Raw genomic sequence first — 19721 nt, 5'->3', positions numbered from 1 at the left:
TCATTAAAGCTTTTAAACATAACTAACCATATTTCATACATCATCAGATAATTGGTGTTATGAATCCTCTTGTGGTCAGACACAAAACTGCAATCAGAACAGAACCACGCATGAGAAAAGAAAGAACAACTATAAATTGACTGGTAGGATAGAAAATCTTAGTAAACACACAAACTTGAGCAGTAATCTGTTATCAGTAGTTTGGAGGTACCTAGTTTGCGTATTTACATGTTGCCCAACCTTACTTTCATTTCATTACATTTCAAAGGGTAATGGACTTTGGACTTTTTTTATCTTATAAAATACGATGTGCTGTGCTTCCTAACTTTAAGATGTTGCAGTGAGTTTGTTGCAGTGTCTGTGACATAAAAAAAATGTTACATTTCCATTAATTGCTCAGTAAAAATATGTAATATCACTTCTTACACTCATTCTGTGTTTTCCTAATTGCCAACAAAAACCATGAAGAGACCCACAAATCACTAACCATACCAATCATCTGTGAAGACAAACCCTGATATTGTTTCTCCTATTCATCACTCCCATAGATGTGCTGTCTAAGGAAGAAAGAGTCTTTTCAAAGGGTCTTCAGTGACATGTATTTTTTGTATTTTGCATATCCCTGAACACATAGTAAGGCATTTATAAACTATATAACATATATCAGTAACATCTTTTCTTTAGTCAGTCGTGTCTTTCCCTTCATTGTAGCATCCAGTCCTGCTTACTGTGCCAGAGGGTTCGGCATAGCTTTGTGGAACAGTGACAGCTGTTTGGGAGTTCACGTCTGGGGCAGATTGAAACCAAACCACACCCATCCAGCAAAGTGGAGCAATGTCAAGGGCAAGAATCCACAACAGGTGCCCATTTAGCTCAGATTTGTATGCATTCAGACAGTAGCAGCACAGGCTCTGCAGTGGCAAGCTTTAGCAATTACAATGGTTTCACTGTTCACTGGGCTCTGTGTGAACATTTAAAACCTGTCAGGCCCTAAAACTCCTTAATCACTCACATTCCCCATTTTCTCCTTGTGTGCCCACATTGGATGGCACCTCCCTGCATGGAGCTGTGCCAGCATTTAGAAATGTAAACTTGGGGCTCACAGGTGGCTTTGTGGCATGTTCATACAAAGTGTCTCTTGCACCCATCTCCAGGGTCTCTGAGTTGTTGAGGGAAAAGGATCAGATCATGTATCAGGTTGTGGCAGTCAGCAGCAAAGGAGCTAATAATAAGATTGACTGTTATTTTAGTCATTCTGTCTTTGTGGGTGTATAATGTGATGAGAGAATGAAAAACTTTCAAGGCTGCACAGTTATCAACTGCATGTTATGTCTACGAGAGTGACATGTCTGAGAAAATTTTTTTTATTTCAGCTGTATTTGTTATCAGAGGTAAACATACAGTAAACTTGGAGTTATTATGTGAATAGTGAGTATTTCTTAAATGTTGTGAGAGAGGAAGCACTGGGGTCGAGGGATCATTAGATACTTGTAACAGACGCAAAATATTTAATGCTATTTTCATCCAATAAAATAAAATAAAAAACAGATACAGCTACTTAAGTATATCTGTAAAATATGCACAAGGTGGGGCTTTCAAAAATACTTACAGAACCTTTTTTCTTTTCTTTAGATCACAGCGCCCTCTGCTGTTCAAATAGTGTAGTCACATTACAACAACAACAGTTTTCAGAGAAGTCTGCTAAAAACAGAGGCAATAATCTGCACTGCTTTGAACCAGTAGTCAGATGACATGTGCAAAAACCGTCACGTTTTACAGGACCAGACAGAAACAAAATAACTCCGGAAAAGTCTGCTGTGCAAAAAACAAAATAAAAAAACAAACAAACAAACAAAAAAAAAAACAAGAACAACCCGCCATATTCCTGGTGAGATTCCAAAATAAGGAAGTGGGCCCACCTTCAGGATTGCAGAGGTGAGGGAGTGGCTACCTGCCACCTTCTTGCTCAGCAAACAGTGAGAGAAAAACTGTCTGACCTGCACTGCCTGTGAGGAATACTACTTTGTCACGCTTAATTCTTGGAGGAACTACTACATCAAATCAGGTAAGACCCACAAAATACCAATTCTCATGTTTATTTCAGCAAATGAGGGTTTCTTTTATGAAGAGGTGAACCTAATTACTTAAATCTACTAATAGGAGTGGCAGCTTTAGGCCCACATTTGTAGAGATAGACATGCATTCAACCGATGGCATGAGCTTAGAAATTCAGGTTGTTTTGGCCAACAAGCTGTAATTTTTCCTTTTCTAAGAGGTGTTCATTGTTGTTGGGACTTACAAAGTCTGAAATGTGGCCTTGAAGCTCCTCAGCTGCATTTTAAAGGTAGCGAACTGGTTATACGGCACAATGTGAAGTTACTGACTTCAGGAGAGAGACAGTTGTTCATTATTGAAGCATGTCTGTGCAGGTGAGGAAGCACCCAGCCACATTCCAGTGCCTGGGGTCATGACGTTGCAATATGCAGACCCTCAGCACAACACTGTGCAGAGAACAGGCCTGTCTGTCTGAATGCCTGCCTGTGTTGACAAGTACCTACTGGGAAAGAAGGTTTGACTGTAACTGCTGCACCTTTTATTATTTATGGCATAGCTCGTCTTTACAAGCAAAAAAAAAAAAAAAACAAAACAGTTCCTTGTCTCAAATTACCTTTAAGAACTTGTGTCGTACCACAGGTCTTATATGGTTTCTGAGTTGGTTGATGACATTTTTGCTGTAGTGCTGTTACCCAGAAGCATGATGTGCTCAGGAGAGCATGTCACAACAGATTCTTGAAGACAGTATGTCTTCCATTCTACTTTTGCTTAAACGTACCGTGGAGACGCAGACATAGAGTTGAACCGGTGCTAGACCATAGTCTGACAGATTCTGGATATTGATCTGCTGATAGTAGTTTTTAACATAAACAACTGATCTTTGGACTTCGATCCTTTTTTACTTCTCTTTGTTACCAAGATACACACTTTAAAAATACAAATATTAATTACTCTGCTGGACAACCCATGAAATACAGAACTAATGTATCACACTGATCCAGAAGCCCAGTGATGTGTCATGTACAGTGACACTAGTACATGTGCAACGAGCTAATATCTGTGGATTAATCAGCCTGAGTAGTTTAACTTTCTGAAGGGACTGAATATTATCAGGGGATTTGCTCTAGTTAGGTTTTGTTTACAGACACTTCCCTATAGCTGGAAAAGGATGCCAGTAATTCTATATTGGATCCTCTTACTCTGAAGTGTTGTCTTGTTCAAGTTTCCACCAGTTCCTGTGGAATTTCATTCTCATTTGTCACAATCTGTCAACCTAAATCAGTCCCAGTCATTCACCCACAGGCAGCTCACCAGTAAATGAGAAAAACTGGAAGAAGAGCAGCAGTGAAGTGTTTGAATAATTTTTCATTTACACAAATGTTTGGGTACTGAATAGTCCTATCTTTTGTCCCGCTGCAGTGTTTGTTGCGGCTGAGTGTAGAAAGACTACCTCCGTCTCAGATTATGATAAAAACGTCCCACGGGAACAGTTGTTACCATAACAACTCAAGTGCCAGCATGACAGTGTGTGAGAGAAACAACAACACTGTGTGCCTGCAAAGTGTCGCTTTTGTTCACTTAAAAAACACTGCAGTGCTGTCAGAAACAAGCAGAAGAAAGGCCTTCACGACTGCCAGTGACATTAATTTGGGCTTTTTTTTTTTCCTGCATTATATAATTTAGTCGCTAATATATATTTATTTTTTGTAAGAGCTTTACTTCAAAAACTGTTTCTCTAATTTTCACAAAATAACTGTCAGACATTTGTCCTACAAAATCATAGTAATAGCATGTCTTCATATGTCTTACAAGATGAAACTAATTGACTACTACAAACTGTGATGCTCATGGCAACAACTAGTGATTTCAGTACTCATATCAAAACTATGCCTTTTTTGATATCATGTTCTTTATACTAAACAAAATATGCAAAACTTTTCAAAACTTCAATCTCTAGGGACGTCTAAATTAAAATCTAATTGAATATTATGAGTTAAATCATCTGATTAAAAAGTAAGTAAACAGGCCATTTCTTTCTTGATTAACTGACACATTATTTGTTCTATGAAATGTTGGGAATATAATGAAATAATGTTGTAAACTCAGTTTGCATCTTTTCATAGTCATTTTGCACCTATTTTTACTTATTTTGGTTTTAAATTCTTTGCAGAGTTGGGGGGTGTTTTGCCACTCTTTTTAGTGACTGTCTGTTTTTAGTGGTTTTCTATCTCTTTGTAGCTGTTTTGCATCCAAGTTTTCTCTGGATTTTGTTGTTTGTAGACTTCCCAAAGGAGAGGTTAACACTCCCTTCACGGTTCTCCTCTAGGACCCCTGAACCTTTGGGCCCCCTTGGCCTGTGCCCAGTTGGTCTGTGCAATAATTCATCCATGAGTTTGTCCGTCAGAATTTAGTAAAGTCCACTACAGCATCTTTGCTTTTTTAAATTTTCTTCCAATTGCATAAAAGGAAGAATAGTAGAAATGTTTCACAATTAAGAAGATGAATTTTGCTAATATTTGGCATTCTTGTCACAAAAATGACTTAAATGATAAAATGACATAGTTGCCAGAGGGTTTTCTGTCATGTGACTAATTGTCATCCTGTTTAAAAGCCTATCCCCATTCCTCTTAGAGCTGTCATACATCCACAATATTTTGGGACAACAGAGTTTGTAATGTTGTCTGAGTATTTGTCACACTATTACATGTACATATATATATCACCACTCACTGTTTCTTCCACGTGAGCCAAGGAATGTATTTGTTGATGCACTGTTCCACATACTTTAATCCACGGATGTAGAAACTTCACCCCTCTGCCTCATCAATCCTCCCTGTCAGGCCTCCCACACCCAGGTGATGGTGCAACACGCCGGCCGTGCTGCACAGTCGCTCTTTTTATTTTTTTCTCCTCTTTCTCACTCCACACACATTTCCATTTCCACACAAACACACCCACACACAGCCGTGCTGGGGAATTCATGGCCTCAGGCTAACAAAACACAACCCTGTCCAACAGCAGCAGAAAGCCCTGAGAGAAGCTCAGCTCCCTCACACCGGACAAACAGCATGGAGCTACATTTATGAGAAAACATGTTATGACAGCTAAAAAGCACTTTACTGACGGACACTGCTGTGAGGTGGGTAAGCTGCAGAAATCTCTAACTCATAACTATCTGTGTTGTCAAGGTTGTTTTTAAGTATTTAGCTGTCTTATGCACTCAGATTCTAAATGACAGAACAGTGTATTACCATGAGGATTCTTTACCATTTGGATTCTTGAGGGGACACCATCTCTGGATGGTTTTTTTTTTTTTTTTTTGAGTCATCATTTACTTCCTGCCTTCCTGAATGTCAGTTCAGTCAAAGTGTGTGCAGGCTTTTCACTTTAACAGCTATACTGAAGACATTTGAAACAAATGTTTTCCAATGTGCGTGTGTGTTGTTTTTGTGCTGTTCACTGAATGTCTATGTGTTTATTCAAAACTAAGTGGAGCAGAAACTCCAGTTGCTGCTGTGTCTTTCTTATGATGCATTGATGTCATAAAGGTATAGTTCAACATATTTGGAAAGCCACTTATTCAGTTTCTTGCAAAGAATCAAATAAGAGTATCAGTCATGTGTGCACAGTATATCTGCAGCAGTTTAACTATTTACAGTTAATATATAGTTATTTATTAAGTTTGGTTTTCATCCATTACAAAAAAAATCACAGTAACTCCAGAAAGTCACTGCACTTAGTCGGCACAGAAATAGTCTGGTACATAACCCCCGTAAAACTCAGTTGTTATTTTTACACTTCAGCTGTTGTGCATATCTAAATGTAATTGTGTATTATGGGATTTTTATACCTTTAGATTTGATTTCGGTTTTACTGTTTCCAGTCTTTCAGTCAAATGAAACCTTTGAGAAAACTGAATAGCTTCCCTGCTACATTTGGAGGGTTTTATCACCTAACTCATCATGTAGGACGAATCAACACGGGTTGCATAACAGCCCAGAGCTAAGAAACCGTTGCACAGCTTGGTTAGTCATCACTAGTTTCAGGTGGTTTGCAGTGTTGTCTTGGTTCATGTAGCGTCCCTGTCAGCCTGTACACCGGTAGTTTCCCACAAGCTGTCACTTCAACGTTGTGTTTCAACAGTTCTTTAATCCAATTGCATCTAAAAAGAGAAATATCAAGGAGTTTTACCCTGTTGATATTTGATGACTGAGTCTCTACACAGTCACAGTTTTGCTTTATGAATCACACAGGTCCTCACATGAAATCACGGTAAGGAAGGAATGTAATCAGCAGATCACAGAATCAAATGCTGTGAGTCATAGACTCCACATGGAACAAGTTCACAGCATGAGTGTGAATTGTAGCATGACTAAACCAGTGTTGAACCAATTCACAGAACAATGTGTACTCTGGTGTTACAGTACTGTCATCACAGGCCTTTACTCAATGTATCAATGAATGTTGAAATAAAATCTGTTCTTCCTTGTAGATCACCTGTTTCAGGGTTGTAGGTACATTAATATTAAGACATGGTCCTAAATTATTACTACTTCACATTAAACCTTAATTCAAATCCTTTGTCTGTTGAAAGGGATGATGTGCATATGATGGTGTCCACCCAACCTTGAGAATGTATGAGGTGATGTCTGGTGAGACCCTTTCCTGGAAGGTGCCCAGTCCAAAACAAACTGGTGCTGAGTCCAACGCCGAATCCCAGTTCATTGGGAATGGGGGGCCCATCAAGATCCTCAAAGTCTGCTTCTGCACCCACAACAACTTGGGAAAGAACTTCAAGCTGGTCAAATGTGACAGTTCCTGGCAAATTAGGGTAAGAGTAATCTGCAAAATATGGAGAAGGGAGTTGACATGTCAAAACACTTTGATGAATTTGGAAATTAGTGTTTATCTTAGATAGATGATATTACAAATCCAAGACGATCAGTCAAGTTTAAAGCATGTGGTTTTTTGGACTTCTCAAGATGCACAAAAGTTTGATCAAAATTATGTTTCCATGTTGCTTGTTTCATCAGTTTGGCTCCTAAACTGAGAGTAAAATCAGTAACATCAAACAAAAAGTAATATTTGATATTTGACAAGAAGGACACGATAAAGTCAGCAAGCCTCACAAACTTTGTTTATGCTGTCTCTGTCAGGCCATCATTCGTTCCATTCTGGCCAGCGGTCGACTGGGGCCAAATATCGAACACACAGGATGCTATGGTCTCCTGCTGAAGCACCTGAAATCTGAAGAAATTCACTGGTTGCATCCAGATCTGACTGTCGGAGAAGTTGAACAGCGCTACGAGAGCCATCACGTGGAAGCTGAGTGGAGGTATGGATGAATTACCAGGATGGTTTGTCCATTATTTTATCTAGAGGCTGGGCCATGGCAACTGGACATCTAGTTTTTTAGGCCAAAACATTTCACTACACATCCAAGTGGCTTCATCAGTCTGAGGGAAAGCTGGTAGGAAACTCATCACAGCATCACATCCACTCTACGCTCACTTCAGACACAGAGACTAAAGCCTGGACACCAAAACAAAAGAGGAGCAATGTAGTGTAGGGAAGGATGCTCAGAAATCTACATTGGAGAAACCACACAACCACTTAAGAGGAGGATGGCCCTCATTTGAAGACTGATGTACATATTGTGGACAGAGGAGATAGATGGTGTGAGACAGGAGTCAGAGAAGCCATATATGTTCAAGTGGAAAAACCCTCCTTAACAGGGGTGGAGGGATCAGACATAACCTGTCTTCAATTTCTAGGCCAGATCAAATGTTTTCCAGGGAGGAATTGCATTCTGCAACCAGTTGGTGAATCAGAGGGGTCACATGAGTCCACCATTAGATCCTAATGACCCTCACCTGTGCTCACTTCTGCTGTTCACCTAACAAGCCTATTCAGATCAGGTGTGAAGTGAAACCAACTCAGGAGTGTGGGTCCAAAAACTCTTGCCCCATTTACATAGTTCACCTAATGAGTCTATGTAAACCAACCTGAAAGTTAAATGTGAGGTTCCTACCGGCTTTCCCTCAGACAGAAGAAACTGCTCAGATGAGTAGTGAAATGTTTTGACCTAAAAAACTAGAACTAGTTGCCATGACTCAACCTCTAGATAACTTCACCTGGAGACTCTTCACAGGTCCATTATTTCATGTTTTGATTCAAAGATGATATCAGATGAGAGACATTTGCTGTGTATTATTTTATAACTTTCATGGTTATGCTTCTGGACCATAGGTATGACCTCCGTATTAGATACATTCCTGTCAATTTCCTGGAAAAATTCAAAGATGACAGATCGACATTGCTGTATTTTTACCAACAGGTAACCTTTGTAAAACATTCACAATTTTAAACATTTATTCAGTTTCCAGGGTGTCACTTTCCTGATTCCTGATTTAGACAATATCACATGTAACAAGTTTAAAGCCTCAGTAATGTTAACATGAATTATTTTTGTGTTAGCAGTCTGTAGTGGGAAAGCAAAAACAAAATGCATATGAATCTTAATTTGACTGTAATTTTGGTCCAGTATGACTGTATATGTGGTTTGTGTGACAGGTGCGCAGTGATTACATGCAGTATCATGCCAGTAAAGTCAGCGATGGGATGGCACTGCAGCTCGGTTGTTTGGAGCTCAGGTGAGTCACTGCATGTTCTTCTTTCACTGTTCTTTGCTCTCGCTGATCAAACAGTATAATTTTATTTGTTTAAGAGCCACAAGGACGAGGTGATTGAGTTGAGGTGATTGAGTAATAATGCATGAAAAAAAATACTCACATGCTTTGTTTTTACTTTCCTTTTACAGGAGGTTCTATAAAGACATGAATGCAAAAGGTCTAGAAAAGAAGTCCAACATTGACCTGCTAGAGTACGTTTTCTCTTAAATTTATCATTGTCATTCTGATGGTTTTGGATTACATAGGTTTACTTGAGGGATAACATGACCCTGACATGGTTGGAAATTCACCCTGAGTTTATTAAACCTTTTTAAAAACCCCACTGATAATGTTAGAAATGCCTGGTAGCAATGTGACTCCATGTTTTGTTTGCTGAAAGTTGATGCCAGTGTGAACATTTAATTTTACTACTATAACCAGGAATTTAATTCCTCTGCTTTTCTTTACAAATGAAGAAAAGACGTGGGTCTGGACCTTTTCTTCCCTCAGCAGTTGATTAATAGCATGAAGGTAAACTTCCCTAACCTGGATCTAATTCTTAGTGACTATACACCAATAGTTTTGTTTTGTTCTGTGCAAATTATAATAATTTCAAATTTCCCTGGTTGTGATGCAGCCTAAGCAGCTACGGAAGCTGATCCAGCAAACGTTTCAACAGTATGCAACATTCAAGGAGGACGAGTGCACGGTCAAGTTTTTTGAGACCCTCAAAGATTTCATCAGCTATGATGAGGAGGTCTTCCCATGTGAACTAGTGGTGAGCAGACATTTTATTTTCAAAATGATACAGAGCAAGAATCGTTTCTCCTAAATCATATGGCAGACTTTGATTCACTGTTGATCTCATTGTTACAAACACTAAACGCCCTCATTTCTCAACAGCAAGGTTGGAGTTTGTCAGTGGAGCTGGTCATTGGTGGGAGAGGCATTCGCCAGCGTACACAGAAGAACTCAGCGGTAAACATGGGAGAGGTTTGGGTATTTCTCCAGAGGGCATTGACCTTTCATCATTTAGCACATTATGTTGTCATATATCAGCTGTAACTGGCCTTGTTGTAGCATAAGTGGACATCTTGGAAAATACTTTAATACTAAGAGTTAGATGAGGCTTTATTTCATGACTGGATGTTAAATATGCAGCCAGTTTGCTTAGCCTGGCATTAAGATTTGGAAACAAGGGAACAGCTAGCCTGGCTCTGTCATGGCCAACAACAGGATATCAAATATAATGTGATGGTTATGGGTTTAAATCCCCTTCAAAGCAGGACCTTTGTGTGTGGAGTTTGCATGTTCTCCCCATGTCAGCCTTGTTATTTTTCTTGTGCCTCAGGCTGTGTTTCTAGCGGACTTCAAACAGATCAAGAAAATACAATGTTTACCTCAGAGCGATGGCAAGGCTCTCCTAAACCTTGACGTAGAGGGGGCCAGACAGGTAAGTTCTTATACAACAATATTCAGTGCATTGTTAAGCATCAGAATAGGTACCATAGAAAATATTTCCCCTGATATTTGACCCAGTACATTGTCCACTTCACTGTAGCGTCTGTCGGTCAGTGTGGGCTCGATCCCTATGGCAGAGAACATGATGGACCTTATTGATGGGTACTGCCGCTTGGAAAAGGACACAGATGATAGTGTTATTAACCGACTAAATAAAGGTGTGTATGACTCATGCACTACACCTATTCTTTTCTAATCACTGTGGATAGAGTTTGCATGAATGTGTTTTTTTTGAAGCTGCCAAAGGTGGATGTCTTAACAGCTGAATGACAAACTTTTAAAATATATTATTTAAAATTAATTTGAATTCTCATAACCATTTTTCACCTAGATGCCAATGTACGAAGTTCCCTACCAGAAATTCCTGCACTGTAAGTGAAGTTTGGCTGTTTTACAATATTAAATGATTTGTGCCCTCTCTGTTTCAGTGTAGCTGCAGAGTCAAAGGTGTACTCAGTGCCTTTGGTTGTAATATGAAATGAAAAGTTAGTTATTGATGAGAGAGGCTGTTTTATTGAGTCATGCTGTCAGCGCTCTGAGGAGTCATCATTTGAAATTTTATGACCAGGACTTTTTCTCATTTTGTCTTTTATTTGGAGCAGCAGGAACTCCAGCTCTTCCAGACACAGTATGGGTGAGCTGACAGTTTCCATACTCTCACATTGATTTCACTGTATAACACAACATACAAGAAGTTGATTTCAAATCTTAACTATATGTTATGTAATTATTACAAAATGTATTGTATATTAAGCAAAGTATTGAAATAAGTGGAAAAATATCTTTCTTCTGATGTATCAGGGTCAGATATCTACTGCGAGATTGATGAAAAGCCGAAAACAGGTTTGTTGAAGGTTTGTGTTCATGTCTCGTGCAGAATGAAAACAGTGGAAAGTCACTATTGAGCTTTGACTCATTTCAATCTTGTCCTGTAGTCGAGAAGTACGGGCTCGACCGACGTAGCATTGTTCTCGGCCGAATTCTTGGTGAGGGGTTTTTTGGGGAAGTCTACGATGGGGTTTACAACAAAGCTGTAAGTATGGTCACTTCTTCCCTTTTTGAACAAACTATATCTTATTGAATTAAAAAAAAAAGTTTGTCCTAACATACTGTATTTATGCTATGGCTTAGAATGGAGAGAGGATTAATGTGGCAGTGAAAACCTGCAAAGACTGTTCACCTGATGTGATGGAGAAGTTCATGAGTGAAGCAGGTAATTACAAAAATGTACAGGATGTATTAATACAAAAAAAATACCAGTAACCAGTAGTAATATCAGTAACATTAAAGTTTGTAAACCTTGTGTATCTGGCAGTAACTATGAAAAGCCTGAACCATCCTCACATCGTCAAACTGATTGGCATAATAGAGGAGAATCCTGTGTGGATTGTCATGGAGCTTTATCAGTATGGACAGGTTAGTGCTGCTCATGACTTTGCTTGTTAAAGTCATTATAAATAATAATAAAATGTTCTTAATGAATGAAATGTTGACACTCATTGCAGCTCGGGAACTACCTGATTCAGAACGAGAACAAGCTGACAAATACAACTTTGATGCTGTTCACCCTGCAGATATGCAAAGCTCTAGTTTACCTCGAAGGGATTAACATGGTACACAGGTAGGAGATTTTTTTTTTTTTATCATCTAAGGTGAGAGATTGTGTTGTTTTATGGGTTGATGAAACTTCAGCTAAATAAACTGGATTAGATGGAAAATGCAGTCACAGACATAGCATATCCTTGCAGCACACTGGACATAACATGCATAATTATAGAATATGATGCATTGCTGTAGATCAAGATACCCAACAGTCTGTAAAGTAGTTAATTTGTGCATTAGCCTCATTTAATGTAACTGACTCCCAGTAAAATATTAAATGCTATTAGGCAATAAATATGTGACTAACCCAGTTTTAACATAATATTCAAAGAAAAAGATCCCAAAGTCTCCCAAAACTTCAGGCAAGGCAAGTTTATTGTATAACAACTTTAAACAATAACAGACTGACATGCTTTAACTGCCAAGATTCAATATAAAAGACAAGGTCTTAAAAAAGAAGATGAAAACAAGCTAAAGCAGAATACTATATATAGTGCAGTGCAAAATCTCACTAAATAGCCAAAAATTAGATTTGATGATAACTGATTTAATTTTTTTTTTTTTTTATAAATGTCCCAAATCTGGTCCCTGAAATTGTTAGGCAGAGAACCAAGAATAGATCAATAAAAAAACAGAATTAATCAAAATTTGGATGGAGCCAGCACTCGTCCACAGCCAGTTATAAAAAGCTCTGAAGAAAAAGAGGAGTCATACAAAGTAGTGACAATGGAAAACTTTTTCATTTAATCTTAAAATATTTATACCAAGATGCAACACTATAGAAAGTTGATGTGAGATGACAGAGAAGCATGTTTCGCTCCTGGATTCAATCTCCAGTGAAGGAAAAACACAGACATAGGAAATGAGTTTTTGGAAAATGGAAACATTTCTCTTGTATTATTTCCTGCTACTGTCACTGCAGCAGTGTAGTCACCACGAGGCAAATTTAGATCATCAGTTGAGTGATAATGTGCCCATCAGTGGAAAGAAAGTCTGCTTGTTTTATCTGCATAAATCATGTTTTATCTTTATTTCCATCTGTACCTACATAAGCACCTAATCCTTTATTTCCATCTTGGACATGTTTTGTCACAGAGACATAGCAGTTCGCAACGTGTTAGTTGCCAGTCCAGAGTGTGTGAAGCTCGGGGACTTTGGTCTGTCCAGGTACATCGAGAATGAAGAGTACTACAAAGGTAACAGAGGCTGAGAAATTTGGCTCAAATAAATGTTTCTTTAGATGCATCTCACACAAAGAGAAGGGCAGTCTGACACACAAATATGCAACAACAACAAAATAACTTAAAGCAGGTGAATTAGTTGCCTTATTTAGGAAACACCTTTAGGCTACTTTGCAAAAAATGATTGTCGGGCACCTTTACTGTATTGGAAAAAAAAAAAAAAGTAACTTTTGTTTCTTTGCAGCATCTGTTACTCGGCTGCCCATTAAGTGGATGGCCCCAGAATCCATTAACTTCAGACGTTTCACCACAGCCAGTGATGTCTGGATGTTTGGTGAGCATGTGATTCACAAACCTACGTCAGCTTAGTGCAAAGGCATTTGCTGGGTTTGGTGCACAGAACAGAAAAACTAATTCAGACATAGCAGAGGCCAGTGGCTGGTTAATATTCAACCCGGACAAACACTGCATGGTTTTATTACATGCCACAATTTATTTTTACTGATAGCTGAATCACATTGCACATGTCTACTGCTGCTGCTTATTAGGCCCAGAAAACCGAAGCATTGGCATATTCTAAACCTCATAATGTTCACACACCTTTTAGGCTAAAAGAGAGGCAAAATGTTAAAAAAAAAAAAAGAGATAATAGCCCTAATGTCAAGGTAATACAAATACAAGGTGACAAATGACTTTGTATTTCCTTCTTTAGAGCAAAATGTTTAAGGAATTAAACGTTTATGGTTCCTGCTTCTAAGTTGTTGAGTTTCCAGTTGCCTCAATGATCTTTGGGTTTTCCTCTGTATTTATCACAGAATTGCATAATGGATCATTTGAGCATGTTCTTTTGTCTTTGCTCCGTAGCTGTATGTGTGTGGGAGTTAATGAGTCGAGGGCAGCAGCCGTTTTTCTGGCTGGAGAACAGAGACGTAATCAACCAACTGGAGCAGGGCATCAGACTACCCAAACCAGACAACTGTCCTCCTGCTATCTACTCACTCATGACCCGCTGCTGGTCCTATGACCCCAAAGAAAGGCCCACTTTCACTGAGCTTGTGGTCAAAATCAGGTATTTCTTACACCTTGTGGTGGCCTTTCTGTACTGCTTTTCATTAAATTATTTTTGTACATTTCTTACAAAGACATGATCTCAACTGTCTTAAATCTTTCAGCGATGTCCACAAGATGGAAAAGGAGCAGGAAGCAGAGAGAGAGAGGGACAAAGCACGTGCCACAAAACTTTTTGACTCCAAGTTTAATGAGCCTCCTCCCAAGGTATGAATCCCTGTCAAATTTCAGCCACTGTTAGAAAACAGCAATGTTTTAAAATTGAATCATGTTTTTGTTTTTGTTTTTTTTGGTTTTTTAAATCATTACTATAGCCTTCAAGAATGATGCCAGGGCGGTTTGGGAACACACTCAGTATTGGTCTGCACATTCAGGTACAGTAGTGTCCATGTATGACCCTCTAAAAATGCTGGTCCCCTTCAAGATGACAGGCTTTACTTAAACGTGTGTGTTTGTGCAGCTGAATGAGGCTTTGTGTGCCAGCTCACCTGACCTGGCCAGTCCATCTGAATATCAGTCTCCTGTGGACTCCATGAACACTCTTGCACCACCAATCAAGTCCCCTCGACGTCGCAGCATGGGGGTAAGACATTTGAAGTCCCAATTGATGAAGTTCAAATGTAGGTAATCTATACTACTGACGTACTACATTTGATGAGGTAAAAAAGTATGTGTCAACAGATAGAAAGAAAACATTATGAGGTATTAAGCCCCACTATCCCTCTTAAAGGAGAGCGAGTTTCACCGAGTGGAGCCAAACATCCGGGAGGATGCACAGCGCCTGTGGCAGAGGGAGAAACAGAACATGCAGGAGACTCTCCGCCAGCAGAAAGCACAGATGATGGAGGATAAAAAGTGGCTGAAGCAGGAGGAGAAACTCCTGGTGGGAAAGAGAGCATCATTAACTTTTGTCAACCCCCCCTCTGTGTCTCTGTTTCCCCCTGCTCCTGAATTCAATGTGGCCACAGAGGCTACGTGGAAAGAACCATTGTTAAACAGTATCAACCCACGGGTTCAGTCTCAGCGTCCTGCTAGTATTGAATTGAATGTTCCCCTGATAAGAGTTCCAAAGAGAGGATCCATGTCCATATTCTGTAAAATGAACCTTCCTCTTATTTTGCAGGACCCCATGGCACCTGAGGAGATTTCCATCCCCGTGGTAGGTATCCAGGTATAAACTGTAATTTTTCGGGATATATGCTACATTTCTGCGCTTGGTTTGTTATCTTTGGCATCAAATGAAGTTAGAAAATATTTTCTCTAAGCTTGATTGTTTAAATCAGAATTCAGCCCAGTGAAAGTGCAATGATGATAGTGTGTATCTTGTAGGTTTGACAACATAGATTTCTTAATAGAAATAATAAAAGTGCATAATTCACCTTAGAAAAAGCACCTATTTATGGCATATTTTCCATCCTGCCCCAGTGATCATCACTTGTATATGAATTCATGCATTTGCAACAATCCCAATTCGAGTCACTTGTTACTTTCAGCTACATGCAACAACTTCACTCATTGTTCTCTGGGGGTTAATAAAAGGCAGGAAACCACCAGTTGAAATACAGGAAGCACATTTACTCAAAGTTAGAATAAGAAACAGTTAACAAATAGCATGCCACAGTGATTTTTCACAATAGCAAATACAACAGACTTCTTCTCTACACTTTGTATTTCTGTATAGTCTAAATTATTCCTACAATGACAGCATGTTTAGTCTGAAATAAGTCTTGTCCAGACAGGATCTGTTTTCTAGTCCTCATTAGCTTTTTTTTTTCTGTGTATTCTTTGTAGTCCCCTGAATCTAATACTGGAAATGGTAAGTGTTCAAAAAAAAATTATATATATATATATATATATATATATATATACACACACATTTAATTAGTTCAGAACATTATTATCTATAATCCCTTTTCTTTGTCTGTTATAACATTCATCTTTCTGCCCCACAGCACTGCCAGAGAAGCCCCCACGGCTCACAGCACAGGTAATTATATCAATTCATTTTTGGATTATAATATCTTTATCTCACTGAAAAGGCAATTTAATTTTATTAGTTTAGATTGCTAGATGAAATGGATTTCTAATTAATTCTGTCTTTTGAAAAAAAAAAAGTGAAATTACAGCTTAGCTGAAAGGGCACAGATGTCAGTGTATATCAAATAATGTCCACCAATCGTTCATGGAAAGTAATGAGGATAAGTATTTTATTAAACATATTATTTCCTCTTTCTCAGCCTGCGCCCACAGCTGAACTGGACCGCTCTGATGATAAAGTTTATAACTCGGTTATGGACTTAGTCAAAGTTGTTGTCCAACTCAAGAATGACATCCCTGTGCTGCAGCCAGAACAATATATAACCACTGTCAAGGTACTGTGTCAGATTTTTACAGAGTTTTACTTCATTTCTTTTCCTGCTACCCCCAACAAATATAAAGTATGAATTGCAATGAGACAATGTGCCTAATTTGTACAGCTGATTAATTTTTTTCGCTACCCACAGTCTGTAGGAATGGCTCTAAGAGATCTGATTTGCAGTGTGGATGACATACTGCCCACCTTACACGAGTCTGTCAGGACTGAGGTACAGTATATCGTCTGCTGCTTCTTTGCTCTGCTTTCTCATCTCCTTACTCTGGGCCAGTATTGATTTCCCCCCCACCACCCCTAACAAAGCTGGTGACAGAATACCTCTTCAAATACTAAGATGGAAAGAAGAAATTTTTACTTCTGGCCTAGGACGCCCAAAGTCAGTCAGTCTTTATAAAACTGTAGTCTTTAGAAATGTAAAATATAATTCATTTACTGCTTATTCACTCCACACCAACTGATAGTGTGGACAGGATTTACAAATTAATATACCTGTACGTGAAGTGTTGACAGTATGCAAATGTATAGTGTGTACTGCAAAGTAGAAATCAACATATCCCTGCAGTCAAAAGAGACAGTGTTTATTTGTAGATTAGATGATTGCACTGTACTCTTGCTGTTTTCATTTGACTGTGAAATATTGACAAAATGAATTAATAATGTTAACCGTTGCCACAGATCGAGGGCACCCAGAAGCTGCTGAACAACGACATGGCAGAGCTGATCAGTAAAATGCGGCTGGCCCAGCAGAATTCCATCACCTCTTTGAAGGAGGAGTGTAAGAAACAGATGCTGGCTGCGGCACACACTTTGGCAATGGACAGCAAGAATATGTTAGATGCTGTGGACCAAGCAAGAGTTAGAGCCAACTTAGCCAAGCCTGTGGCTCCCTAGTGGACTGTAAAGTTTCTATTTCAATTTACACGTTAAGCTTAAATCATATTTTTATCAGTATAGTCAGAAATTTGTGCACAATTGAACATTTTTGACGTGATCCAATCATTTAAACTAAGCTTGCGGCATCCACAGCTTCTTTGGAGAGTTGTCATCCTGTTATGCTATAACTCACTGGTTATGGACAACTGGGAGAAAAAGGTGTTTATGTTGACCAAAGTGGTGTGTGTGTGTGTGTGTGTGTGTGTATATTGAAGTTAATGAATTGTGTCTGTTGCCTTTTTTTGGTTTTTTTTTTTGTTTTTTTTTTGGATGTAGTCAGTTCTCTACTTCGTTTCAGCATTTTCACTTGTGGTCATTGAATTAAGAGTCTGCTTAGTAATTGAATTGCCCTGTAAATATAAAATCTTATGACATCATTGCAACATGTTTTGCAGCAGAAAAATGTAACAATATAACACAAGCAAATAGTTTACTTTTTCAAACCTGTCAGTAGTAACGTGTGAAATGTAAGACAAAATGAAAAGACAAAATGTGAGACAAAATGAAAAGATTGCTCAGCTATTCAAACCTCTCAAGCTGTGATGCATATTAAAAACATGGGCTTTTATATAAATGATGAAAACTATAGTATGAATAATGGATTGTCAACTATGTCCACTATAATAAAACAAAAAATTCTAGCACATAAACCACTTGACATGAAAACCAATTAAAATGACAACTTTGGTACATGGCTTGCTACATCCTGTGAAAAGTGAAAGAAGCTCTCAAAGGTCTAAAAAGATAGAAAATAAGTACTCACTGTTATGATTTATACAAAGATTACCTCTCTCATAAAATCTATTTTTTGTAGGTAACACATACAATCACAGCAACAGCTGTGTAATATAATGTAATCCCACAGAGAAACACAAATATATATGTATATGTATATATATAATAACCTCTGAAATGACTACAAAGTTGAATAAGCTCCTCTCTGATTCAGTTCATTTAAAAAAGGAACATTCAATAGTATGAATTGTAATATGAATTGGTTTGCATTATATTGTACAAGTGTTGCTTTAATTGTGTGACCTTCAGCACTTTAACAGTGTGTTCAACATTAATGCTTTTCCATATATAGTGGATAAATATATGGATGTATCCAAGTATTAAGGCTTGCCAAATATATCAGTGCACCTACAGAAACATCACCTAGAAGATGTGAATAGTTGTCTCAAATAAAAAAAAGCTTCTTTTGTATATTACTATAGATGAACTATCAAGATGAAAGTGTATTTTGTCCTTTAAGAAGCAAAGCACATAAATGTGTCAACACAAATGTCCTTTATAGCAGAGAAAACTTATTGTAACATACAATTTCACACAATTGCAGGGATGGTACAATCGGTCATTTACACCAGTCAATAAATGTCACATGGTCAGACTTTTCAACTGTTTTCATTGTGGTATTTATTATATAGTTCTTTCAAAAATAAGTTTAATTATGACAAAGCTGCCAGAAAGAAAACACAAAAAGGCAAATAAAAAACAAAAAACAATCAAAAAACAAAAAAAATCCGCACAAGTGACTGGAATTAGTGTGCACAGTGCAGCATGTCAGTCTTTATCACACTGTCAGAGTAAAGGGAGTTTAGAAACTTGTATGGAAAAGACCGTCACAACCTGACACAAACCTAGCAACTCACTGCTTATATTACTTTTTACTACCAGTCTGTCACTGCTGGTCCAGGGGCAGACGAACACATCTAATTGTACACTTATACGAGTTAAAGATTGTTGAAAAAGGTGTTGAATGAATCTCTGTCAGCACCAATTGGGTTTTATACTAGTCCTGCTAGTGATGGACAAGTTTATTGGAAAATTAAACTGACTGATATTTGAAAATATAATCACATTATTAGTGAAGTACGGAGTCCGTATGGTGACAATATGGGGGAAAATATTCCCTGACCAGGACGTGGGAATTTAATAGTATTAGTAAGTTATAGTAGCCATGAAATATTTTTGTAAACAGTAAGCAGTATAAATACATGTGTAAACACATCCTGATGGGGAAACAGAATCTGTCTGGTAAAACTGTAATCTTACTAACATGACTCTTAACTGTAATTTAACTAATTAGAGCAAAATTACTGACTATTTTAATTGTAAACCCTCCATATAAAAATAAAGTTTACGTTTTTTACTTGACATTATGCAACAGTGATGCTGGCTTCATGTTAGCGTTAAGTTAATTAACCCAGGTTAGCATGTTAGGCTCACATGCTAAAGAGATTATTTACTAAACACAAGCATGTTAGCACACTAACATGATGTTAACATGACAAATGTTGCACGCTTCTGTAAACA

At 38.2% G+C, this 19721-nt stretch overlaps 1 protein-coding gene across 3 annotated transcripts; it reads left to right on the top strand.

Annotated features, from left to right (window-relative positions):
- Window positions 1-1941: 1941 nt before the first annotated feature.
- ptk2bb (protein tyrosine kinase 2 beta, b) lies at window positions 1942-18799 on the top strand. Of its 3 annotated transcripts, XM_026318803.1 has the most exons (31): window positions 1942-2065; window positions 6650-6886; window positions 7212-7390; window positions 8305-8392; window positions 8629-8708; window positions 8876-8938; window positions 9203-9257; window positions 9364-9504; window positions 9630-9704; window positions 10078-10179; window positions 10288-10405; window positions 10579-10618; window positions 10850-10881; window positions 11049-11090; window positions 11183-11280; window positions 11379-11460; window positions 11563-11663; window positions 11753-11868; window positions 12945-13045; window positions 13275-13364; window positions 13895-14099; window positions 14203-14305; window positions 14413-14472; window positions 14559-14681; window positions 14829-14981; window positions 15222-15257; window positions 15890-15914; window positions 16051-16085; window positions 16336-16470; window positions 16603-16683; window positions 17148-18799. In XM_026318803.1, exons 2-31 carry the CDS (start codon window positions 6689-6691, stop codon window positions 17361-17363), a joined length of 2973 nt encoding a protein of 990 aa, XP_026174588.1. In that variant the 5' UTR covers window positions 1942-2065; window positions 6650-6688; the 3' UTR covers window positions 17364-18799. The 3 variants fall into 3 exon arrangements, with proteins under 3 accessions (XP_026174588.1, XP_026174586.1, XP_026174587.1); XM_026318801.1 differs by having other exon boundaries at window positions 14829-15257; XM_026318802.1 differs by lacking the exon at window positions 1942-2065 and adding an exon at window positions 5068-5194 and having other exon boundaries at window positions 14829-15257.
- The last annotated feature ends 922 nt before the right edge of the window (window positions 18800-19721 follow it).

This window comes from Mastacembelus armatus, chromosome 24 (genome assembly GCF_900324485.2).
Source record: "Mastacembelus armatus chromosome 24, fMasArm1.2, whole genome shotgun sequence".
NCBI lineage: Eukaryota > Metazoa > Chordata > Actinopteri > Synbranchiformes > Mastacembelidae > Mastacembelus > Mastacembelus armatus.
Note: the sequence above shows the minus strand (reverse complement) of the source record. Positions and strands in the feature narration are given on the sequence as shown.

Bases quoted from the DNA above. Each gene is read 5' to 3' on its own strand.
- ptk2bb (XM_026318801.1), top strand. From the start codon at position 6,689: ATGTATGAGGTGATGTCTGGTGAGACCCTTTCCTGGAAGGTGCCCAGT. The intron at 8,393-8,628 runs GTAACCTTTGTA...TTTGTGTGACAG, and splicing joins TGCTGTATTTTTACCAACAG to GTGCGCAGTGATTACATGCA. The intron at 15,258-15,889 runs GTAGGTATCCAG...TATTCTTTGTAG, and splicing joins AGGAGATTTCCATCCCCGTG to TCCCCTGAATCTAATACTGG.